Source organism: Bos taurus, chromosome 13 (genome assembly GCF_002263795.3).
Source record: "Bos taurus isolate L1 Dominette 01449 registration number 42190680 breed Hereford chromosome 13, ARS-UCD2.0, whole genome shotgun sequence".
Taxonomy (NCBI): Eukaryota; Metazoa; Chordata; class Mammalia; order Artiodactyla; family Bovidae; genus Bos; species Bos taurus.
Window position 1 is genome coordinate 22,987,609 of NC_037340.1, and position 27,503 is coordinate 23,015,111.

General features: G+C 39.0%; 1 protein-coding gene across 1 annotated transcript in view; it reads right to left on the reverse strand.

The window, feature by feature from the left end:
- DNAJC1 (DnaJ heat shock protein family (Hsp40) member C1) overlaps positions 1 to 27,503 on the reverse strand; it is a 181,979-nt gene that overhangs the window by 20,822 nt on the left and 133,654 nt on the right. Inside the window, exon 9 of the mRNA XM_025000956.2 lies at positions 15,706 to 15,825. Coding sequence (XP_024856724.1) covers positions 15,706 to 15,825 — 120 coding nt within the window. The remainder of the gene's footprint in view (positions 1 to 15,705; positions 15,826 to 27,503) is intronic.

Consider the following 27,503-nt stretch of genomic DNA (forward strand, 5'->3'; position numbering starts at 1 on the left):
CCCATTTTTTTGATTAGGCTGTTTTAATATTGAGCTTCATGAGCTGTTTGTATATTTTGAAGCTTAATCCTTTGTTAGTTGCTTCATTTGTAAATATTTTCTCCCATTCTGAGGGTTGTCTTTTCATCTTATGGTTTCCTTTGCTGTGCAGAAGCTTTTTAGTTTAATTAGGTCCCATTTGTTTATTTTCATTACTCTAGGATATAGGTCACAAAAAGATCTTGCTGTGGTTTATCTCAGAGTGTTTTTCCTGTGTGTTCCTCTAAGAGTTTTATATAGTGTCTGGTCTTACATTTAGGTCTTTAATCCATCTTGAGTTTATTTTTATGTATGGTGCTAGGGAGTGTTCTAATTTCATTCTTTCAAATGTAGCTGTCCAGTTTCCCCAGCACCACCTATTGAAGAGATTTATCTTTTCTCCTTTGTATATTCTTGCCTCCTTTTCATAGATTAGGTCACCATGGGCACAGGGTTAGGGTAGGTGTGTGGGTTCATCTCTGTGCTGTCTATCCTGTACCACTGATGTATATTTCTGTCTTTGTGCCGGTCCCATACTCTTGATTCCTGTAGCTTATAGTATAGTCTGAAGTCAGGGAGCCTGATTCCTCCAGCTCTGTTTTCCTTTCTCCAGATAGCTTTGGTTATTAGGGATCTTTCATGTTTCCATACTAATGGTAAAACTTTTTGTTCTAATTAGTAAACCAATGGGTTTATTTCTGGCCTATTATTTTTTAATGCCAGTGCCATACTGTTCTGATTATCATCACTTTGCAATATAAGTCGAACTCAAAAATGTGATCCCTTCAGCTTTTTTTTTTTTCTTTTTCCAAGATTACTTTGGCTATCTGGGATTTTCAGACTATTTTTTCTATTTCAGTGAAAAATGCCATTAGCATTTTGAAAGGTTTTATATTGGCTCTGTAGATCACTTTAAGTGGCATGGACATTTTAACAGTATTAAATTCTTCCAGTCATGAACATGGGCTTCCCAGGTGGTGCTAGTGGTAAAGTCAGGAGATGTAAGAGGCACGGGTTTGATCCTTGGGTTAGGAAGATCTCTGGAGGAGGGCACAGCAGTCCACTCCAGTGTTTTTACCTGGAGAATCTCATGGACAGAGGAACCTGGCGGGCTACAGTCTATAGGTCACAAGGAGTCAGATACAACTGAAGCAACTTAGCATGCAATCATGAATACTAAATATCTTTCCATTTATCTGTCTCCTTCAGTTTCTTCCATCAATGTCTTATAGTTTTCACTGTATAGATCTTTCATCTTCTTGGTTAAATTTACAACTAGCACTTTATTCTTTTTGATGCTATTGTATATGGAATTGTTAATTGCTATTTTTGATAGTCTGTTGGTGGGTGTACAGAGTTACAACTGATTTTTGTATAGTGATTTTGTTGCCTATGATCTTACTGAAATAGTTTATTCTTAACAGTTTTTAGGTGGCATCTTTAGGGTTTTCTATATGTAATATCATGTCATCTGAAAATAGAGATGACATTGGAAGTGACTTGGTTTTCACTAAATCCATTTCTCTGATAGATCTAGATGACTTTGAAAACATGAGTGCCAGTTTAGTCTGAGTGTTTAGTATTACTTCACTAGCATATTCTAGAATGCATTTTCCAGTTACTCATTCTGCTTTTATATCATATACAATGATATTAGATATGGTCTCTGTCTGTCTTAATGTAGATTTGTGGCTTTTTTCTAGCTTCCTTTTGGGAGAAGACCTATATTCCTACACAGGTGCATACAGACAAGGCTTCTCTTCTTCCTCAGTATGAGAAAAAATAATATTGTGGGCTATTGGCTTAGGTGGGCTTTTGGATAACACTGTCCACGTGTGCATTAAGTTACCTGGACTGTAGAATTGTAGGTAAATGTGCTTCACCATGTTCTGATTCCAAGCAGAAAATACTTTATAATCCTATTTCTTCATGTAGTTACACCTAAAGTTATCTTTAAATTTCTTATGAAACAGGGGCTTTATAATCAATTCTGGGATATGTGGGTTTAAGCTGGAGTGAATGAAAAATACCTAAAATAGGTTTCACTCCTTCCAGTGAAAATACTGATGAAAGTAACAGAAAATTAAATTAACAAAATGAAAATTATATTCATAGGGTGCAGTTAGAGTCGGTGAACAGTTACATGGTGGCACATTTCTACTCAATATGCAGAAGAATTTTCCAATTTTCTGAGCTATATCAAGTATATTACTCATATTTCTGGCATCCTCAGATAACTTAGAAAATAAATATTGGCTATTAGTGATAACCTCAAGTTATATTTTTCAAATTCTGGCTGACTTAGTGACATTTTAAGTATTCTAACAATAAAAATTATGTAACTGTGAGGTTCATTCCAGTTGGCCCTCAAGTAAACACTGAGTTGAACTGCACAGGTCTGAACCACTTATAAGTGGCTTTTTCCAATAAAATGTACTAAAGTACTATACAGTTCACAGTTGGTTGAATCTGAGGAGGCAGAACTGTGGATACAGAGGGCTGACTGTAAAGTTATATGTGGATTTTCAACTGTGTGGGGCATCGGTATGTCTGTCATGCTGTTCAAGGATCAACTGTATTTTCATTCGGTTGTATTTAATTTTGGCCAACTTTCTGCTGAATCTATCACTCATTATAATCAGGAACTATTGTGATTTCAAATGAAAGGGGCACTCTGTTACCTGAACATAAAATAAACCACCTGAAAAATGTTTCCAACTGGTAGAAAGCAGTGCTGTTCATTCTTATTATTTCTCCAGTGTCTTTAAAATTTTCTCTGGATTCTCTGTCTGGATAGAAAATACAAGAAACAATAATAGTGTTCATCTTAATCATTAACAAAGAGGGCCTTCCATTAACTTCCGGATTACCTCTATAAGTAATGTAGATGGCCCATTTACTGAGAGAATATACTAATGTCAACAGACAGGAGTGTAGTTTTGCAAATATTTTTAGTCTTACCAGCAAGATATTGTAACAACCCAACATCTGTTCATCCACTTTCCTCTTTTTTTAAATGAGGAGATTTTTAGCACAAGGAAGCAGTTTTAAATTGCATTAACACTTACTAGCATCTGCCTAAGGGTCACTCACTGTCTATTGACTTGCTGTATCTCTGAGCTATACATAAGACAGAGTTAAACAAAAAATTCATGATAATAAAATAAATCCCCACCATAAAGTATGATGCTATCACCAGACCATAGATTATACTGTGAAAAACCAGTTCCCTTCATGAATAAAACATCCATGGTATTCAAAGTGGATGTCATTGTAACTAGTAAATTGGATCTAGACTTGAAAGTGGATCTGTCCTTTTGGTAAGATATAAGGTTCTGATGAGTGAGTAGAAATTACAAACTCAGTACAGTAGTAATAGAGGACACTAAATAAGATCCAGGGAAAAACAAAAGAATGGTAAATGGGAGTCTATGCAGAAAATGTTTCATGTAGTCTGCAAGTATGCTTTGCTTGAATGAATCACCAAGGAAGAGGAACAGTGTTCAGTGAGAGCTTAATGAGATGCTATTTCTGTGGTTCGAGTAGTCAAAGGAAAGCAACCACTTCTAGAGCTCTGTGGAATTATAGCCCCATGGATTTGCCAGTATCTTGGGACATGAAATACTTGGCTCTCAAATTTGTCTGTCACCTCAGAAAACCCAAATATTTCACTTTGAAGAGAATACCTGATCTAGGCACAACAAACAAATAGTGCGGCCTACATACAGGGTTAAAAAAAAAGTCTTTGCTAAACCAAGATGATGGTGTAACTTAAATAAGAGTCAGACAGTCTGGGTTCTAGTCCCAGGTTGCTGTTAACTAGCTTTGTGGCCTGTGATGTAATTATTATCGAGATTTACAATTGTGTAATGGTTCATAATAACAAAGTATTTTCATAATGCTCTCATAGGTCACCCTCTAGCTGCCCACTGAAATTCAGATGATAGACAAGGAAACTGAATCTCAGAGTGATATGAGGACCTACAGAATCACACAGCCCATAAATGGTGGTGGTAGGACACCAAAGCCAGGTTTTCTTTTAAATTTTGTTCTCTTCCCACTTCTTTACCCATAAAACAAAAGCGTGCACTAATGATTTCTTTTTAGAGCAAATATTTTGTGATTTACTAGATATGACATTATTTATTTACTTTTTGGCCACACCATGTGGCTTGTGGAATCTTAGTTCCTGAACCAGGGACTGAACTTGGGCCCTCTGCAGTGAGAGTGCAGAGTTCTAACCACTGGACCAACAGGGAATTCCCTAGGTGTGATGTTCTTAATGAAATAGCTTTCATTTCAGTTGAATCACCAAAGATTTCTTAAGTGTTGACTTGGCCTGTCTCTGTACTGAGAACAGTGGTGTACATACAGTAGTGGTCCCCAAGCTTTTTGACACCAGGGATAGGTTTTGTGGAAGGCAATATTTCTGTGGATGGGTTGGGGGGATGGTTTTGGGATGGTTTAAGTGCATTACATTTATTGCACACTTTATTTCTATTACTGTTACATCAGCTTCCCCTCAGATTATCAGGCTTGAGATCCAGGAGACTGGGGACTCCTGATACAAAAGATCTAGTGTTATCCACCTCAAGGAGCTTCCAGTGTGGTTACTTCTTGCATACTTGTTCGACAGATTTCAAATTAACTAGGACTATTGCCTATAAGAAAGAAAATCATTGTTCACTGCTTTAAAAGTTTTTTACTTCAATATCAGTGTTGGCTAAAGTAAGGAAAAGAGCGATCAAAAACAGGCTTGTGCATTGACAGTGTAGGAGTTTGGCCTCACCTCTCAAGAAGGCCAGTTCTGCACTGCTGTACCTGAGTTACAGCCAATCACCAACTAGGTGAATTTACTAGATTCAAGCCCTTTGTACTTTGATTTCCCCAGTGTGTCAGAGAGACCTGTGGGTGATACCTGTCACCCTGCTGAAGTGTACGCAGGCTGGGTAAATACCTTGTTCATCTCCCTTCATCATTCTGTTTGCCCGACCTTAAGCTGTGTCCTCTGTGGAGGAAGACCCAGATGAAAGAAGGACCAAATGAAAGGAGGACAGGGGTCGGTAAGGAGTTATTCCTTTGCTAGAACAATCAAATCAGCCCTCAAGGCCCTGTGACAGGGAAATACAGACAGCAAGCATATTAATAGATGGCTCTAGAAATCCTCTAGTAAAGCTGTCCTTGTTGAGGGGATGGTCTGGCAAGTGTTTTTCAGTAGAGGCTGAAGGTTCCCCCTGCCTTCCTGACCTAGAGAGCCACTGCCAGTACCTTACTCTTTTGATTACTGTAGCTCTATAACATTTTGAAAACAGGACATGTGATGTCTCCAAACTTTGTTCTCTCTCAACATTGTTTTGGCTACTTGGGATCTACTGTGGTTCCATACAAATTTTAGGACTGTTTTTCTATTTCTGTAAATCAATAAAGCTTTTATAATAAAAATTAAGGAGGTAGACCTATGTATATATTGACATGGAAAGATACTAAAAGTAAAATGTTTCGACTTTAAATTTCTAAGTGTTTTTAAAATGAAGGTAATATATATACGTAACTCTAAAAAGAGCAGTTTACAACAAGGGCTTCTTATGAAAAACCATGTACCCTACACTCAAGAGGCATGCATTTTTGTCCAGTTCTTTAAAAAAATTTTTTTTCTGAGCTATTAAAAAAACTGAATTATAGTACGTTTACAATGTTGTGTTGGTTTTGGGTGTACAGCAAAGTGACCCAGTTATAAATATATATATATTTTTTCAGATTCCTTTCCATTATAGGTTATTACAAGATATTAAATATAGTTTCCTGTGCTATCCAGTAGGTCTTTGTTTATTTTATAGATAATAGTGTGTTTGTTAATCCGAAGTTCCTAATTTATCCCCCTCCCTCACTATTATTCCCTTTGGTAACCATGTGTTTGTTATCTATGTCTAGGAGTCTATTTGTTTTGTAAATAAGTTCATTTATACAATTTTTTAAGATTCCACATATAAGTGATATCATATTTGTCTGACTTCACTTAATATGCTAATGTCTAGGTTCACCTATGTTTTTGCAAATGGCATTGTCATTCTTTTTTATGGCTGAGTAATAGTCCGTTTGTGTACACATATCACATCTTTATTCATGTGTCAGTGGACACTTAGATTGATTGCTTCTGTGTCTTGGCTGTTATAAGCAGAGCTGCTATACAGTGGCAGTTTTCACCATGAGATAGCATGGGTAAAGTATCACCTTCAGGTGAGTTACAGTGCTTTATTTCTTTTACCAGCTACCTATCACTGAATAAGACATCACCCTAGAAATTATCTTAAAACAAACATTATTTTTAAAAACTAAAAAAAATAAACAGTGCTGCTGTGAACATCGGGATGCATGTAAATAGTGCTATGAACACTGATGCATGTATCTTTTTGAACTACAGTTTTTGTCTGTTCTGGGTATATGGCCAGGAGTGGGGCTGCAGGGTCATATGGCAGTCCTGTTTTTAGCTTTTTAAGGAACTGCCATACTGTTCTCAAAGAAGTTGTTTGTCTCGCGAAGAACTAGAGCCTCTTGATGAAAGTGAAAGAGGAGAGTGAAAAAGTAGGCTTAAAACTCAACATTCAGAAAACTAAGATCATGGCATCTGGCCCCATGACTTCATGGCAAATAGATGGTGAAACAATGGAAACAGTGACAGACTTTATTTTCTTGGGCTGCAAAATCACTGCAGATGGTGACTGCAGCCATGAAATTAAAAGATGCTTGATCCTTGGAAGAAAAGCTATGACAACCTAGATAGCATATTAAAAAGCAGAGACATTACTTTGCCAACAAAGGTCTGTCTAGTCAAAGCTGTGGTTTTTCCAGTAGTCATGTATGGTTGTGAAAGTTGGACTATAAAGAAAGCTGAGCACCAAAGAATTGATGCTTTTGAACTGTGGTGTTGGAGAAGACTCTTAAGAGTCCCTTGGATTGCAAGGAGATCAAACCAGTCCATCCTAAAGGAAATCAGTCCTGAATATTCATTGGAAGGACTGAGGCTGAAGCTGAAACTCCAATATTTTGGCCACCTAATGCAAAGAACTGACTCATCTGAAAAGACCCTGATGCTGGGAAAGACTGAAGGCAGGAGGAGAAGGGGATGACAGAGGATGAGATGGTTGGATGGCATCACCGACTCAATGGACATGAGTTTGAGTAAGCTCCGGGAGCTGGTGATGGAGAGGGAAGCCTGGTGTGCTGCAGTCCATGAGGTGGCAAAGAGTTGGACATGATTGAGCAACTGAATTGATACTGTTCTCCATAGTGGCTGTATAAATTTACATTCCCACCAACAAACAGTGCAAGAGGAGTCCCTCTTCTTCACATCCTCTCCAGAATTATTTGTAGGCTTTTTAATGATGGCTGTTTTGACTGGTGTGAGGTGATACTTCATTGTAGTTCTGATTTGCATTTCTCTAATAGTGATACTGAGCATCTTTTCATGTGCCTATTGGCCATCAGTATGTTCATAGTACTGGTTACAAGTAGACATACCCAACTAACATGCTTATTCAACCTGTATTTCCCACCTCTACCAATAAGCCCTGGTCCAAACTACCACTGTCTCTTGTGAGGACAACTGAAATAGCCTCTTGCTTGGCCTACCTTCCTGCTCCCATAGTTGCCCCGCCACAGCATCTTCTCCACAAAGAAGTCAGAATGACGTTTTAGATCTTGTACTCTTTTGCTCAAACCTTTCCTGTCTCAGAGTAAAATTCAAAATCTTTACCTTGACCAGTGAGGTCCTGCATGGTCCTCCACTACCTTTTGGCCTCCTCTTCTCTAATCCCCTCCTGCTCAGCCACATCGCCCTCCTTTGCTGTGCTCTGCACGCTCCAAGCATGCTCCTGCCTCGGGGCCTTTGCAAGCACTGTTTCTTCCACCTGGAGCGCTCTTTCTCACACAACCTCACTCCCTCAGTTGCTTTGTGTCTCTACTCAAATATTACCTGAGAGAGGACTTTCCTCAGAATTTCACTGGAACCTCTTACTCTGCTTTTTCTTCACAGACCTTGTCACTATCTACAGTTTCTCTTTTACTCCATATGTTCAGTTTCTTTCCGTCATGCTTCTCTGCCGTTCTTTAGGGCAACTATCCCTATGTGCATGGTTGCGACTATTGCTGGTCCAGCCCTGGAAGGGAAAGGGCGGAAGAGCTCCCAGGAACACAGGGAGCTGTGTGTTACTTCACTCACGTTCCTCTGAGAAGAAGTTGGTGACTGAGCCACTGCGGAGCTTAGAGCGCTGGGAAGTGCAGTGTTTCTGGACAAATATGGGCCTGCCTTCTCTATTACTAGACAAGGAGAGGATATATTTGATGGACAACTTGTGATCATCTTCCACGATTGATTTAAAAAATTGAAAAACCATTTATAGAATATGTAAGATCTCATATAACTGCAATCTGGTAAACAATACTCACTATAAAAACAAGTACTGCACTGTGATCATGTTTCTTGTGTCACTAAAATTATTAGTAATAATATAATTAATAATTATTAAAATAGTGATAATTATTAGAGAATATTATCACTATCAGGTTCTTCTGCTGTTTCTATCATTCCATTTGTTAGTACACAGGCAGACTGGCTTTTTAAGTTGAAGGCTTGTGGCTACTCACTCCACCCAAGAAAGTTTACGGGTACCCTTTTCCCAGTAGCATCTGCTCATTTTGTGTCTCTGTGCCAATTACATTTTGGTAATTTTCACAATATTTCAAACAATTTCATTATTATATTTGTTATGGTGATCTTTGATGTTACTACTGCAGAAAAGATTATGACTCATTGAAGGCTCAGATGACAGTTTGCATTTTTTAGCAATAAATTATTTTTAGTTAAGGTATGTGCGTTTTTTGGATATACTACTATTGCACAGTTAACAGACAACAATATAATGTAAACATAACTTTTACATGCATTGGAAAACCAGAAAATTTGTATGGGTCACTTTACTGTGGTATTTGCTTTAATCTGGTGGCCTGAAATTGAGTCCGAGATATGGCTGAACTTAAATCTGGACTGTGGTTTTCTGTTTGTGGAGTTTCTAGTTGGTCTTTGCTCACACACATGAATTTCTGCAGCTTCTCTCACACAGTCTTTTGTTCTCTGGATCCAGCATGGACTTCCTGGACTCTTCACTAGCCGTTATCACCGTAGGGACTTGGGATTTCTATTCACTGGGCTTGGTTCACTTTTTCGAGCGTTCCGTGTCTTCCTCTGTATTGATTTATCCCTCATTTCCTGGAGTGCCGTCTCAGGAAACTTTCTAGAATGGGCAGAGTCCTTCCCCTATGTATTTACCATCAGAACTGCTCTGTTCTAGATTCAGGACCATTTCCCTTGAGGGGTGAGGCCACCGGTCACTTGTCTCGGAATCCTGTGCTAAGTGCTCGGCTGTCACTCTGAAATGCCTTACTTTGGAGAGTTTTTCTCCTGAGAAGCTTTAAAGGTCTTCTTTGGTGGTCTCTGTTCATGATGCTCCCCAGGATCTTTTCCAGGTACTCCACCCCACTTTAGAAGGCGCTCACAAGTTGGTCTCAGGTGTGTGTTCGTTTCTTCATCCTGGAGAACTTGTCTGTCTTATTGAATAATGCCCTCGTGTCTGTTTTCCGTGTCTCTCTCACTGGAACTAGCTTTTGGACTGATTCCCTGTATTTCTTCTCTTTTCTATAGTGTTTTAAAATTATTTGTCTTTTTATTCTGCTCTCAAGGGGATTTTCCTGTACAGCTTCAACCATTGTACTTCATTTATTTGGATACTTATTTTTGTTCTCCTTTTGTTCACAGCACACTTTTGTTTCTCTCGACTTTTTAGATGTTAGAAGGCAGGTATAACCCTACTTAAAGATATCCAATTAACAAAACACTAAGAATTCTGTAATACTTTTACTGTGATACATAAATATAAGAATCCTACATAACAAATCAAATCCAGTTTATTAAAATATCATATGATCAAGTAAAGTGTATCTTGGAAATACAAAGGGGGACCTTGGTAATATATTCATCCTTATTAGGTCATATGAGAAAAGTTATATGATCATGTCAAGGGATGTTAAAATTTTTTTTAATTTCACTTCTATTCCTGAATACAACTGTAATAAAATCAGAAGTATAAGAATTGAAGAAAATTTCCCTAGCATAATAATGTATTTCTCATATCAGACTGATACTAGAATTGATCAGACATTGGGTTTTCTTATTAAAATGTTGAGCAAAAAGTCTAATCACTATTATTTGCAATATAATATTTCTTTGGAATTGTTAGCTAATATATTCAAAGATAACAAAAGATAAAATGGCAAAGCATCTGCAGAAGGTAAGATTATCCTTAAATTGTAATGAATTAACACAAACTGTATTCAAAATGAGGCCAATGAGGAGGTAAGTTACAGAAATCGGTGTACTAGCACTTTTCACTTATTTGATGAGCAATGATGAAAAACAAAAAAATTTGTTTAGAGACTATGAGAAACTGTCCTCTCTCACACCACCAGGGACATTGTATATTGTTACAGGCTCTCTGGAGGCCAATTTTAGAGTCACCAAAGGTTCTAAAAACATCCATATTCTTGAATCAGGCAGCTCTATTCCTAGGCATACAAGCTAAGGAAATACGTAAATGGAAAGATGAATGAATTAAAAAAAAAATCCCAATAAAATTGCAAAAAAAGTGTCACTTAAGTGACAATCAGTTGGGTGCTCCTTAATTATAGTGAGACAACATGGGAGTGTGTAGGTGTTTAGAACAATGATGTGGATCTTTGTTGCCATGGAAGAAGTCTAAGCCTGTGTTTCACAGCAAAGTGAAAAGGGCAGAATACAAACTAATACTGTTAAAATTATGTAATTGTATGCCTGTAGAAGAAGACTGAAGTCTGGAATGACATACAACAGATGTGTGTGAGAGAAAGATTTGGTAACACATTATTATCTATTACTATCAGATTGAAAATTTATTAGATTAGCTAGTGACTCATCTAGCAAGAAGAATGAAATAATGGACCCATTCCTTTCTAAAATTTAATATCTTCAAGGGTTGAAAGGGTGAGGGAGGGAGGAAGAGGAACATAGACAAGGCTGGTTGTCAAGAGAACTTTTCACATACTTTATGTGAACAATGATGAGAAACAAAAAATGTGTTTATGAGACTATGAGGACCTTTACAACTTCTGTAGTAGTAGTTTGACTCTAAAAGTAACAACAATAACATGTTTGCCAAAGTATGAGTTAAATTACTAAATTCTACTCTGGATAAATACATAGAAAGTTATTTGTTAAATTTTTAATTTGTTAAAAAATTAATGCAAAGTATATTTTAACTGAGATACATCTAAACTGAAACACCTACTTTGGATGAAATATTTTAAATATTTTAAATGTTAATATATGCCTTTCAGCATTATATATATACACACACAATATACTTAGTTCACTGATAAAAGTCTTATTTTTCTATTGAATGTCACTTATCTGTTATTATGACAGTTGTTTCAAAAAATGTAAGTTCCCCCAACAAGTATCTCCTCTCTAGTTGTGGCTATAGAGAATAAAATCGGGAATTTTATTATACTCTCTCTTTTTCACCTGCATATGGGAGAGTTATCTAACTACACACTTCTCATATTGGCACTAAGCTAATTACTAAAGTCTGTTTAAACATATCTACCTATCTTTTGTTTTGTTGCCTACCTGGGCCTTTTCCAAGCAGGCAGAAAATCTCCAATCAGTCTGTTATCACAACCAGAATGCAAGAGATTATGATTCTGGAGAGAAGCAGAATCAGTTTACATCCTTTTCAGGCAAGAGAAAAGGATACTACTTCACAAGCAAGAAATCTGAGGCTCCCTGACCTTAATTTAAAAAGCCTGCAGCTAATCATCACATTAAAATGGATTTTATGCCAGTTTTTTGTTTCCTCTGTTGTTTTTACAGTTTGAGTGTCCTTTTGGTTACCACAATTACTTGCTGAAAGGCATATATTAATATTTAAAATAGTTCACCTGTAATAAGGTTAAGTCTTATAGTTTAGGTATATTTGAGTTAAAATATTTTGTATTTTTTAAAAATAAAGCTAGTAACATTCCTTGTATTTATCCAGATTAGAACCTAGCAATTTAACTCGTAATTATGACAATACTGAAAACTCCTTGAGGAGCAAAATGAGTTTTTCATTGTAATCTGTCAACCCAAATAAAGAACATATACATTCCACCATGGGTACACTCTAACCCCTCCCTAAAAAAGGTCAATTATTCTTGAAGGAAAGAGCTCTGCCTGAAGCTACACATTTAGCAAGAAAACAGGTCAAAGAACAGATGTGCAGCGCTGAAGAGAATTGGTACAGGTGATCCGGTCAGTATGCAGAGGCTCCAGTGACAGCAAACTGAACTTAGTTTCTTTTCAACAGTTGAATACTTAAGGAAAACAAATCTAATTAACACCATAAGGCAAAATAAGTGATCTTCTAAAGGGTGGTTAGCTTTCACTTAACATTCTACTAAAGAACTGTATTACTGTTCAGTCCTTTGTTCTGTGCCTCTTACACTGTTGGTGGGAATGCAGACTAGTACAGCCACTATGGAGAACAGTGTGGAGATTCCTTAAAAAACTGGAACTAGAACTGCCTTATGATCCAGCAATCCCACTGCTGGGCATACACACTGAGGAAACCAGAAGGGAAAGAGACACGTGTACCCCAAGGTTCATCGCAGCACTGTTTATAACAGCCAGGACATGGAGGCAACCTAGATGTCCATCAGCAGATGAATGGATAAGAAAGCTGTGGTACATATACACAATGGAGTATTACTCAGCCATTAAAAAGAATACATTTGAATCAGTTCTAATGAGGTGGATGAAACTGGAGCCTATTATACAGAGTGAAGTAAGCCAGAAGGAAAAACACCAATACAGTATACTAACGCATATATATGGAATTTAGAAAGATGGTAACAATAACCCTGTATACAAGACAGGAAAAGAGACACTGATGTATAGAACAGTCTTTTGGACTGTGTCGGAGAGGGACAGGGTGGGATGATTTGGGAGAATGGCATGGAAACATGTATAATATCATATATGAAACAAGTCGCAGTCCAGGTTCGAAGCACGATACTGGATGCTTGGGGCTGGTGCACTGGGACAACCCAGAGGGATGGTATGGGGAGGGAGGAGGGTTCAGGAGGGGGAACACATGTATACCTGTGGAGGATTCATTTTGATATACGGCAAAACCAATACAATATTGTAAAGTTAAAAAATAAAAAAATAAAGAACTGTATTAGCCAGACCCATTTCAGCTGCTCCAGTATAACTCGCTGCTCCACTACATAAGTTTTGTCTTCAGACACTTCTCTTTTAGAGACAGAGTGGCTTACAGTTTGTGTGTGTGTTACTGAAATGAAACGTTCAATCCAGCTACGGAGATGATGCTCACAGAATGAAAATACAATGTGAGTCTATATATGAGTATACTAAGAGAAAAGTTACCATGGCACTTTCAGTGCCCCAAAAGTTTAGGCTTATTAAGTATTTATTTCCAAGATACTTCTGGTATTATGAAAATACAACTAAATACTTAGGGGAAAAAAATCTCAGTCATGTTTGCTACTTCCATGATAAAAGTAAAAAATATCTATTAATATTATAGTCATGGAATCATTCTCCCTTGGGTAAGTCTAAAAGAAAAAAAATTATGGGATGAATTTGCAAAAGTGTGAAAAGATGTCTTTATCTACACCAAGGCTGCTCTTTACAATTACCTCAATTTTCTAGGTCTATGATACTAAATAGCCATCCCAAGGCTCTGTTGGTTACGTGTATATTAGCATCTCCCGGAAGAAGGAAATGGCAACCCACTCCAGTATTCTTGCTTAAAAAATTCCATGGACAAAGAAGCCTGGCAGGCATAGTGTCTGTGGTGTCTCAAAAAAGTTGGACATGACATAGTGACTAAGCAACAACAATATTAATGTTTAAACTTTCATCTCTCTCCTCTTGAAAATAAAGGCTAAGATTTTAATGACAATACTTAAAATACTGCTCTACTTTTTATCTGCAATTGGGCACTATTAAAAGTTAAAGGCAGTCCTCTCTTCAAAGGAGACACTTATCAGCCAATTGAACTGTAAGTTTTGGGGCCCTTTTAAACCAATGCCTGTTTTATAACTCTAAAAGTATTTTAGCAGTTATTAATAACAGTAGTTATAGAGAAGACCATAGTACTTAAAACATTAGTAACCATGGAACATCTTTAATCTGGTCAGATTACTGATAAGGCAAAGGCATTATTAACTTATCTTTACAAACAACCTTACAACAAGATAATAAAATGCATATACCCTAACATTCTTAGTCACTTAAGATAACTGGTCTTATCTTGAAAAAGCAAAAAAAACAAACAACAAAAACCCCCCCAAAGTTATAAAGGTAAAAGCAAAGGCTGACTTAGCACATGATCAGACTTTAACTCTTAAAATAATTAAAACATCTCACGAAAAATTTTAAGTCCTTTAAATGTGATTTTAAAAAGACCTACTATATGGTAGTAAATACATTAATATACAATTTGAAATTCTCAAAGCAGCTCCTGTCCAAATAAAAAATGACAATGTTTTGTTTCTGAATTAAAAAATGGAAAAGTTTACTGTGAAAAGTAACTTTTATGCAACAGGTGGGTTTTTGGTTTTTTTGGTAGTTGTGCTTATTAATCATTTTGCAGGGTTTTAAAATTGCTCATTATCAAAGACCCAAAAGTATAGTAACAGAATTGAACGTGAGAAATCTGAATCTTTCGTTTCAGAATCTCCTTCAATATTTTAGATCTATAGGATTTATTTTAAAGTAAATAAATTTCGTAAAGAATATTTAGTCATTTATGAAAATAAGGATCATATTGATGAAAATAAAGATGTCTCCATTTCAAATTAAACATTTACTGAATATATAGTACATACCTGGTGCTATAATGGGTACTTTTATAAGATTCTCTGCCCTAAATTTCCAGTGTTAAATCTAAAACTTTCCAGATAAACATTTGGTTTTTTAAATGGTAGGTGTGACTAATCATATAGATTAAATTATATAGGATTATATATTATTTATATTTACAGTATATAAATTATTTTATATATAATTACAAAGTTACATGCATATAAATTTTTTTGTTAAACTTGTGAAAATGAATAGTAGGTACCATCCTTTAAATAAAAACATAATTGGAATATTGCTCATTTAACTAATGCAAACCACCAGTCTACTTATAGCAGTGTGTACTTCAATGTTAAGAAGATCCAGCTGAAATCTAACTAATTCTGATCAGAGAACTAGTGGATTAGCCAAATATTCATTTGGATTTTTCCATAACATCTTACGAACTTTTGGGCCAACCCAATATTTTTTCCCATAGCTAAAGGGGTCACTCTAAACACAAAAAGCTTAAGTCTTCAAACACTAGAATTCCTCACACAGCTGTTAATTGTAGATCAGGGGACCGGCTGACATCTACTTCTTGCCTATTTCGTTAATGGTTTACTTCCAGGTCCTAAAAGGATTGGAGCCTTTCTCCAAAAATAATGTTGGATGTGTCCATGTCTGCCTCTACATAGGTGGCTCTCTCTGGTTTGTCACTCTCCACACAATGCAAATCTGAATGAACTCACATCTGTCACGGATCGACCCAATTCGTGGGCAATCTTTTCCCATCGACCTGGGGTCCCTCCTGGGAACTTCACCATACTTCTTGTCAGCTGGCTGAGGTCCTCTTCTGTCCATTCAGGTGCCTGCAGAACATTAAAGAACAACAATGTTTGCTAAAACATTTAATAAGCCTGTGAAATTACGTATTAGCACCATGCTTTCTGCAAAAATAACAATGTTAAAATGTATCTATAGTTTGAATGAAAGGTCTGAGTTGCATATTTAACGTTATGAATGTATGTTAGAATGAACATCGTTAGAATGTTCCCGTATATACTAAATAATGAAGAAGCAGCATTGGGAACCCAAGCTTTTAAAGACATTTAAAAAAAAAGGTAAGACAGTCGTTTGGAAGGGCATTGTGTGTCACAGATACCTCATGTGAGGTTCCTATAGAAGCTCTCGAAGTTTAAGAAGTTTTTCGCTTTTTTAATGTAAATGAAAATGTGAACAAGTAAATGTACTAATTCCAAATCAGAACTGAGAGAGACAGAATTTTGTGTTCATTCTATGTAACAGTAAGTCTAAAAATCATGTTGTCAAGGAGTTTAATTTAGCAAGTGCTAGCATTTCATAAAATTTGAGAACAGAAATGCCTGCAACCAAGACTTAAACCATCCGATCCATGCAAAGAAAGCAACACTTCCTTTTTGAGAAGGTAAACAGCTTCTTAAAAGTTGGTCAAATGGTTAAATGAATATGAAAATACCTCAAAGATTATAAACATCTTATTTGCAAAAGCCAAAATTATAAAAGTGTGCATATTCTCTGCATTTTATTGAGCATTACCACTTGGTGAGAGCCAAAGCTGAGAAAAGCAAAAGAGCATCATCAAATAACATAATGACATTACAATTATTTTATGTCACAGCACTGGTTCCTACCAGAGGCAGTAGCCATGCTGGTGTTATACTAGACTCTAGGAGTCAGCAGAGAGATGGAGGAAGCCACCTTATTTTCCTTTAATTAAAAAGACAGAAGGAAGGAAGGAAACCTTTGAGACAAATACCTTTTCTAATCACCATTTCCGATAATGAACAGGCATACATCAGGCCGTTTGCATTACAGAACCATCAGCACAGAACAACAGTCGGAGGTGAGTGACCCCAGGGACTATCTCCGCAGCCCCAGCACAGCGTCTCCCTGACACTAATCCTCCCTGTCATTCTCCCACTGCGCTCTAACCACACTGACATCCGCCCGCCTCACTGCAAGCTTAACGGGCCCTTCCTGACTTCTTACTGTCTCCCCCAATCAATGGTTCAAGCGTGCTCTTTTCACCATGTCCAAATGGCAGCTTCACTCAGAATCAAAGTGCACTGCCCCCGTTAAAGGGCTTTCCGAAAGGCTCTCCTATTTGCATTCATTTGCAAAGCAAACTACTTTTATTCACTTTGTTCTGCTATCAAGAATGTTCCCTGAAGCAGATAAATTGGCATAAATACAACCTGCCACTTAAGAGTCAGTAAATAATAGCCAATAGTAGGGAGGATTTTATCAATCATTCTATTTTGTATCCACTAAAAGCTGAAAGCCTCAAACATATTCATCAGTACGACCCTTATGAAACATGCATAAATTCACTTCTATAAAAAAGGTGGCCTACACTGAGTATGGTCGTAGTTTCTTTGATATTTAATGAATATCAGAAATCTAACTCTCCATAACAGATCATTTAAGCATGTACACTGAAAATTATTTTTTCACTGTTTGTTTTTACTTTAGGGGAAAAGTATTATTCAGATATTATTTAGAGGGACATAATTGGATTTTCTAGGAAATCATTTTTGCTAAAAAGCTGCAACTTTAATAATTATACCGATTGGTAACAGAAATGCATGCATTCCGAAGACTTTATATATGCTTAATAGTCTAGAGTCATACCATAAAAAGCATCTAGTTGATGCTGCACAGAGATACAGTATTCAAACCGTCCATCAGTGCAATTTCACAGTAAATCAAATCATCTTATTTCTGTATTAATTGTAACAAACATTCTTGGAGCAAATAAAATTGTCTAAAATGTTAAAAATACATGCCATTGTTTCATACAGTAAACTAAAATAACATATTTTTAATAGATTGGCCTTCCAAATATGTTGCATGTATGAACAATGGGCATTAAGAATTAACCTAATTTTAATCCCTTGTTAATGGGTCTAAAAGGACTGTGCCACTTTTTTCTGGAAAGGGAAAAATTTAAATCAAATATTTAGACAGATATCCTAAAAATCATCAACTACTTTGAAAATCTTTCCCTTTAGTTTCACTGTTATTTCACAGCCATTTTATTATTAATATTAAAAAACCAGATCAGTAATAACTAGACCATAATCTGAAATATTTGAAGAGAATCCTTTTAGCAGTTCGTTATTCTCTGTTCCAGCCGTACAGCACTTTGCTGACTGTAATTCCTCAGTAATAGTCGGCTGTGTCTTTAGAAGCAACAGAGCCTACTGTGATCCAGCTACCACGGCCGCCGTGAGGGTGGCCACAGTGTGAATGTATTCTCCTTGTTCTAATCTGGAGCCAACTGTAGCTGTGAAAGTCAAATGAATGCAGAAGAATACTGCTTTGCCACTTAAAACCACGTATGTGCAATATTACTGAGACACTGGGCCAAAAATTCATCTCTACAGCAAAGTAATGGAAGATACCACATGGTGTGGGGACAGCTGTTGTGACTACACAAGCATTCCAGTTTTGCATCAGAAAAGCTGTGCTCTGGGAATAAATCTCCATACTGGATAAAAAATAAAAAGTTTTCAAAATATTTAATATTTTTATGTGATGGACTCCAAAATAGATCTACTAAAGTAAGAACTGATATAACATTTCAGTTGTATTCTTTCTACCCCTTTGGGATAGATTTTTGCCATAAAACAAGCTATCTTCAAATATCTAGTGCCTTTGAAAATCCGTAATATTCTTGGGGATAGGAGTTGGAGGATGTAGGGAAAGCACGCTATATTTTTAAAGTAACCTATATAAACCTTGGGACTTACCTATAGCTCAGATGGTAAAGAATCTGCCTGCAACGCAGGAGACCTGGGTTTGATCCCTGGGTCAAGAAGATCCCCTGGAGAAGGGAAAGGCTACCCACTCCAGGATTCTTGCCTGGAGAATTCCACGGACAGAAGAGCCATGGGATTGCAGAGCTGAACGTGACTAAGTGACTGACACACACACACCTTTCCCCTCACAGAGTTAGACTATAAAATGTTAATTATAAACTACCATGAAATTTATTTGGTACTGAAAACTTATGACCCAATTAAAAATGTTTAATGTACTTATCACCTTTTCATACTTTAATGACAAAATCTATTTCTGTTTAATAAATAGTAGTGAAACTAATGAATATTTGTTGAAATAACTTATTAATGATCCTTATTTATGCAATTACAGACCTTACAATTTTGGAATGAACAGTTTTCAATATTCAACTAAACTCATAAATGCCCAGAATTTACCTAAGAAATAATATCCTTACATAGCAGCAACCAGTTAAAAATATCAGATATATATCTAATAATGTAGACGGTGTATCTAATGATCCAGTAGCCAGCTACCTTCTAATTCTATAATCTGTACTGACACTGTGTTTTAGAATATGCATTTGGCTTTCAGCTATTAAATTTTGATTTCCAAATTGGAAAATTGAGCAGTTAATTGACTATATATGTGGATAAACAGTATATTAAAAAACCAAACAACAAAATTAAAAACAAATCACTTCACAAATGTCTTTTCACTCTTAGGAAAAGAAACTCTTCTTTGAAGAAAAGCTTGCAACCTGTTCTAAGGTATTACCACAGTGTTGTGACCCTTGAGGAGCACCACCGTGACCAGGAAGGTCTCCTCGTCTATGATTTAGCTATCTTGCCAAAGGAGAGATGCCCTCTGGATCAGTGATCCTAAAGTGGGGTCCGGTGCCAACCAGCAAACCAGTTTTGTTTACCTCCTGTGACACAGTTCAGAAACTTACAGCAACTGAACCCTGCCACCACCACCAAGTGCAGGCTCTTCCTTTAGACAGTATAAGCCAGTTGTGTTAGTTGTCAAACTAGCAAGGTGACTCACACCAAATGCGAAATCCAGTCCTATTTAGCATGGTAGGATGACAGCTTGGTCAGCTTTTAAAACCTGGTCCTTTACTATAGATGATTTGAGAAACACTGCTCAAGACAATGCAAATAGTTCAAAAAATTTTTTTTTAAGCAGTAGTAAATGGGCCCTTGAGAAATGGACTCAGAGATTTGATCTGTTCCTTTTCAAAATATTTTATGCTAAGTGTTGGAGGGATTCAGCTTCTAGTAAAAGATGAGGCAGAGGAACAGCAAAGTGCAGAGCGCCTTTAAGTCTGTCTGGTTCTGTCTGAGGAACAATAGGACCCGGGTGGCTGGAGCAAAGCAAGCAAAGGTGGCAGGGGGAGGAGACAAGGCCCGATAGGCAGGAGGTAAAGTCACAGAAGGGTCAGAGACCACTGCAAGGACTGGGACTCATTAACTCTGCCCGACACACGAAGTCATTGGAGAACTTTTTTTTTCCCCTTTCAGTTGGTTGAGTGCTTATTTTCTTCATTGAGGAAGGCTTACTTACAAACCTGTGGGTCGAGGGGACCCACACAAGCGACTGCACGGACAGTGCTGATAGCTCAGTCCTGCAAGACACCCACAGAGTCACCTTCCTTCGAAGGTGGAGTGAAACCAGGTGTAGGGACACAGGTGGCCCATGACAACCACATCTGGAACCACGGATAATTTGGTTTGTGACAATTTACTGCACAGCCCCAACAGTTGAGCAATGAGGAGTAAGATGGGGGTGTGAGAAGAATCTAAGTCTTTAATGAGAGTACTAATCTCTGCCTTTCTTATTCCGTCACTCACCTTCTGTGGCCATTCAGAAAGGAGTAATCATAAATAAATGTAATCAAGGGGATGGGATATATTTGTCCAGAAATGTTTTTACATGGAAAAATGTGTGAAGTCTTACTTGAAACTATGATATACAATATTCAAATTGTAACCCAGTGTGTTCTAGAATCATCTTCATAATTTAATATTGTAATAAAGAGCTGGCTCCATCTTATGATGTCTGATTGCCGAAAGCGTTGAAGTCTCACTTCTGTCTCTTCCCCTTATGCACCACATCTGGGTAAGCTTTTCTGGAAGCCTGGAAGATTGAAACCTTGCAAGTCCCTCCCTGTGTACAAGAACCCTTATCCCCGCCCCACCCCACAATAAAAAGCCCCAAACCAGCCTCCTTTTCTTGCTCTCTCAAGTAATTTTTGGACCAACAGGGAAAGCCTCTTTCGTATCATCTTGGTGTGCATGACATCAGTCCTGACACTGGAACCAAATTTCGGGTGTGGAGGTGGTGACCCTGTCCCCGCTAGGTGGCCACAGCAGTTGGCATTAGAAGCAGGACATTCAAGGGATCACCACTACCTGGGGTTTTCTTCTCTTGCTTTGGTGTACTGCCTGATGCTGCATTTGCTGAGTTCTACCAAGCCTCTGTCATAAATTTAACCCACCACAGTTGGAAGCATCAATGACTGGTGTTTACAGAGAGGATATGGAATCAGGGCCCTCCCTGAAGTAGCTCTGGTCCTGCATCTTAGCCCAGATTCATTTGTGTCTTAGACTGAATTGTGTGTCTTGATTGATGGACTCAGAAAGACCTTGTGACCTACTGGTTGTGTGTCTTCACCAGGCATTGGTCCTGAAGAGGACTTCGGGGATTTGCCTGGTGGTCCCCAATGCAGGGGGTACAGGTTCCATCCCTGGTCAAGGAACTAGATCCCATATGCCACAACTAAGAGTTGGCACACCATAACTAAAGATCCCTTATGCGGCAGCTAAGACCCAGAGAAGCTAAATACCTAAATATTGAAAGATAAAGAGGGCTCAGGGGAAAAGACAGATTGCATAGACCCACAGGGTGGTCACTTGTTTGGGAGACCAGCAGTTCCTGTTTGAAGAGCTGATTTACTGAGATTCACACTCCTGAAAGCAAACAGCTCACTAGGACCCTGTAAGATGCTTTTCCTGCATCTGCTGCCTATGTGTCTTGATCCTCAGATCAGAGGATTAGACAGAGAAACACCCATGGCATCCCTGTGGCACAGCCAAGTTGAAAATACAACCACTGTCATGGCCAAGGACCCTACTCCTGATCACACTGATAGGAGGCTCTGGAGGACGAAATTTATAAATTTGAGCAGTGCAGAGAAGACCTCTCAATAATATCCAGTAACCACCACCACCACCACCACCACAAAACAACCAAACCAAAACAAACAAAAAACCCTGACACATGGGGAGTTCACTCGCCTACTAAGGTTGCTGGAATCAGAGTTGCTTAAACAGGAGAAGTCTGTCTCCTCACAGTCCTGGAGGCTTGATCTACAAGATCAAGGTGTCACCAGGGCTGCTTCCTGATAAGGCCTCTCCTCCTGGCTTGCACATGGTCTCCTCACTGCATCCTCACTGGCCTTTCCTCTGCGTGTGCACGCAGGGAGAGTGCACCCTGGTCTCTCTTCCTTCTCTTATAGGGACATCAGTCCTATCGGATTAGGGCCCTGGTGTGACCTCAGGAGCCTGGCAGGCTGTAGTCCATGGGGTCACAGAGTTGGACACGACTGAGCGACTAAGCACGCACCAAGTACCTCCTTAAAGGTCCCATCTCCAAATACAGTTGCGTGGGAATTAGAGCTTCAGTGAATGAAGTGGGAACACAGTTCAATCACTACAAGAAAGAAGTGAACAAAAACTGAAATGGAAGTCCACAATGTGGCACAGTCAGTAACGAATTTTACTGAAAAGAATTTCTACAAAAGGATAAAAAGGGCAGATTGGCTTCTGCACATCTATAACACTGGTTCTGAATTAATATTTGCTGAAATATAACAATTGGCAAACCTTCATGGCCTTAATCAATAATGGGGCTCAAATGACAGTTACACTGGGCATCCTGCTAAATTTAAATAAGGTGGCTCCCATAATTGTTGGGAAGTTACTAAACGTGATAAAGAGGACAAACAGGTATGCCTTACCTCAACCACAGGAACTACGGTCTTGCCTAAATCCCTAATGATCAGAGTACCCACTGTCCTAAAACGTGCCACAGTGGTCATGGCTCTGACTCAGCAAGTAATAAAATTAAATCTTTGTCACTTACAAATTATCTTGATAAAATGGAAACCCATGGACCTCTTCCTCCCCCAGTGAAATAGTTAATATGGCCCAATGTAAATTAAAAGTCTTTAATGATGGAGACCCCTTAGACAAGATGTAGAAGCAGTTATCTTCCCCACTGCTTTGCTATTTAATAGCCCCGTCTGGCCTGCTCTTAGTGTTGGTAAGAATGAATGTGCCTCACAGTGTGGATTACCTCAACCTTAATGCCGTGGGCTTCATTAAGGTCAGTGACCACACCATCGTGATTATCTGGGTTGTGAAGCCTTTGACTGTGTGGATCACAATAAACTGTGGAAAATTCTTCAAGAGATGGGAATACCAGACCACCTGATCTGCCTCTTGAGAAATTTGTATGCAGGTCAGGAAGCAACAGTTAGAACTGGACATGGAACAACAGACTGGTTCCAAATAGGAAAAGGAGTTCGTCAAGGCTGTATATTGTCACCCTGTTTATTTAACTTCTATGCAGAGTACATCATGAGAAACACTGGACTGGAAGAAACACAAGATGGAATCAAGATTGCCGGGAGAAATATCAATAACCTCAGATATGCAGATGACACCACCCTTATGGCAGAAAGTGAAGAGGAACTACAAAGTCTCTTGATGAAAGTGAAAGTGGAGAGTGAAAAAGTTGGCTTAAAGCTCAACATTCAGAAAACGAAGATCATGGCATCCAGTCCCACCACTTCATGGGAAATAGATGGGGAAACAGTGGAAACAGTGTCAGACTTTATTTTTCTGGGCTCCAAAATCACTACAGATGGTGACTGCAGCCATGAAATTAAAAGACGCTTACTCCTTGGAAGGAAAGTTATGACCAACCTAGATGGCATATTCAAAAGCAGAGGATGAGATGGCTGGATGGCATCACTGACTCCATGGACATGGGTCTGAGTGAACTCCAGGAGTTGGTGATGGACAGGGAGGCCTGGCATGCTGCGATTCATGGGGTCGCAAAGAGTCGGACAAGACTGAGCAACTGATCTGATCTGATCATTAAGGTCCCCATAGCCAGCCCCACTGAAACCAAATTCGTCCAGTCAGCATCTGGTAAATATTTGGCTCTTGCAGATTTATTGAATATTTTTTGTCCGTGCCTATTTTACCAGTCCCTTGACTGCAGTTTGCCTTTGCCTCCAAAGGACACACTTTACCCAGCCCATATGGGGTACCTGGGCTTCATAGGTGGTGCTAGTGGTAAAGAGCCCGCCCACCAATGCAGGAGATATGAGACACGGGTTTGATCCTTTGGTTGGGAAGATCCCCTGGAGAAGGGTATGGCAACCCACTCCAGTGTTCTTGCCTGGAGAATCCCATGGACAGAGGAGCCTGGCAAACTTAAGTTCACGGGGTCACAAAGGTGGACACGACTAAAGTGACTGAGCACATGGGACCGCCTGTCACTGTACACAGGCTCCGAGGGCGAGCTCTTAACCGCAGCCTGCTCTCTCCAGGAGCTCAGGCGTGACCTTATGATCTTCTCTTTGGCACACTCCTTTAGGACATACAGATACAAGGAGCTCACGAAAAAGGGGATGAGCTGTTGCCTCACACATAGGGTGGGGCCCTGTCACCTTGATCAAATTCCTTAGAAGTATTTGGGAAACTGAAGGCTGCTCCATCTATTTGACACTGTCAAGAAATAGCTATGGACTCTCACCACCCACAACTTCTTTTTAGGCTTTATATTCTAGAGGAAACATTTCTCATTTACAACTTGTACTTTATGCTGTTTACTTGCAGACTAGCTCACCTCGAAAGGGGCCCCCTCTAACAAAAGGTTCTAGAATCTGTCCAAATTGTAAAATAACATACTTCTGTTAGTGTCCCCCAGAGACTCCTTCACTGCAGAAGTTTTGGCAACCTTCCCTGGTGTCAGAATACTAGTTATGTAGATGGAATGGCTTTAAAATGGTAAAACCATAAATATCTGGACTACTGAAATTAAACTTTTGGTCTTTTCCAGAAACTGCTTAAAAAATGAAAAAGCCACAAACTGGGAGCAAATATTCATAATATCCAAAAAAAGATCTGATTCACAATTTATATATCCATTCTCCTACTGATAAAAACATTTGAGTAGTTGCTAGCTCTTGGATATCACATATTATTAATATAGTGGTATTTGTGTATAACTCTCAGTGGTCATATGTTTTCATTTCTCTCTAAATACCCACTGGTGGAATTGCTAGGTCCTACAGAAAGTATACATGTCACCTTTTAAGAAACTACGTAAGTATTTCCCCAAAGTATTGTTTTATACTCTAACAAGCAAAAAATTGCTCCAGATCCTCACTCACACTTGATGGTACCAGCTGTTTTATTTTTGACCATTCTGGTGGGAATGAATTTTATCTTCTTGTAATAGTTTGCATTTCCCAGATACCAGATGATCTTGAGTATTTACATGTGTTTAATGGACAACTGATGATCTACTTTTGTGAAGTATGTGTTCATTTCTTCTGTTCGTTTGTTAACTGGGTTGTTTGTCTTTTTATTATTCACTTGTAAGAATTCATTGTATTTTGTGGACACAAGATTTTTGTCAGATATATGTGTTCTGGATATTTTCTTCTAGTTTGTAACTTGTATTTTCATGTAAAATTCTTCAACTTTTATTTTGAAATAGTTTTCGACTTACATAATTTCCATATATTCTTTGTCTGGCTAATAACGATGTTAACGGCTTACGTAACCACTGTGATTACTCACTGTGAGCTTCCAAGACGGCCCTCAGTGATTTTTACCTCCACCTACGGATGCCCTTGTTCAGGCCCCTCCCACGCCTAGGGCTGACTTGTGTAACTAATAAGATACTGTAGGAATGATAGTGTGTGACTTCCAAGGGTAAGTTACAGAAGACACTGTGCAGTTTCTGTCTCGCTCTCTTTTGGATCACTTGGCTCTAGGGAAAGCCAGCTGCCAAAGCACTGAGGACACTCAGGTAGCCCAGGTGGGTAGTGATAGGAAGAGATAGCGTCGCCCTCAAGATCAAAGGGCAAACATTCTTACTGTCTAGTATAGGGGAGATAATTGCCTCCCTCTGTAGGAAAAGACAGTCGTGCTTACTGTTATAAAAAAAAATCTGGGTTCCCTAAGCTCAGGATTCCTCTTCTGTAACCCAACCCATTGGTCGACGAGGGGGTCATCTGCCCCTCTGCCTCACTCTGTGGGAACCAGCAGGAAAATGGCAACGCTCTAGCTACTGCTATTGCTGTGAGTGATGAAACTGTCCTTTATCTCCGGGTGAGGAGTCTCGTGTCTTCTACTGCATCCGTGAAATTGGCAGCTAACTTATTTACTTGCAAGTGGGGTAGAATCTCCAGTTCTTTACAGTTTTGGTAACAAGGATAAGATTCTGCCAGAGACAGGACTTTCTGAAAGAGGAAGCGTGAGAGCCTTGCACAGACCTGAGGGAAGGCCACGGGAACCTTGTAGTGAGTATGCTGGTCAAATCATACAGTCAATGATGGAGGCAAATGGCCCTTCCATTACTGCCTGTTAGCAAGGATTAATCGTGGAGGTGGCTGCGGGCTAAACACCAGGAAACAGGTTCAAGACAGCTGCCTGACAGGTGGCCTCTCTCTTCCTAACTCTCGTCTAGACTGGGGCACTACCTCCTCCACTCTGTTAAATCAGCTTCAGGTCTACACCACTGGAACAGCAAGTACTGAAATTTACTCTAGTGCTGTTCCTGTTCAGGCAAAAGGTTCTGCTCTCTTTCAGATAATGACAGACACACACATCTATAATGACCACGAAAGAAGAGAAATTCATGGGCGTAAATCAGGCCAATCATTAGAACAATGTCTGGTTTACTTGGGAGTTCAGGGGGCAGGGTGTGTAACGCTCTTAAGTTGGGGTCCCCAGCCCCCGGCTACAGACCAGCACTGCACAGCAGGGGGTGAGCAGCGGGCGAGTGAGCGAAGCTTTATTGCCGCTCACCTCCCTGGTGTTACTGCCCGAACCGCCGCTGGCATCACTGCCTGAACCTCCTCCCCATCCCCCTGCCCTGTTTGTGGAAAAACTGCCTTCCATGAAACTTGCCCCTGGGGCCAGAAAGGTTGGGGACCGCTGCTCTTAAGGACAAATGGAATAGCTGGGCTCTTTCCTATATCTTGTCGACCTCAGGTCTATTTGGAAATGACAGTAAAAGGTCTTAGAGGTTTTGGAAGTGGGTCACGGCTACTTTGGGCTTCCCTGGTGGCTCAGATGGTAAAGAATCTGCCTGCAAGGCAGGAGACCCTGGTTTGATCCCTGGGTTAGGAAGACACCTTAGAGAAGAGAATGGCAACCCACTCCAGTATTCTTGGCTGGAAAATTTCCAAAGACAGAAGCCTGGTGGGCTACAGTCCATGGGGTCTCAAAGAGACGAACACGACTGAGTGAGTAACAACACAACACAACCCACGGGTACTTTTATCCTTTCAGGGAGATCTACGCAAGACAGATAAACTCTTGTAAGAAACCAAGAATGAGGCCTTGATTAGTATTCAGGTTCTTATTACTTCAGACTGGATTTAGAATGCTGATGTAAGTGACCAACTAGAGAATGA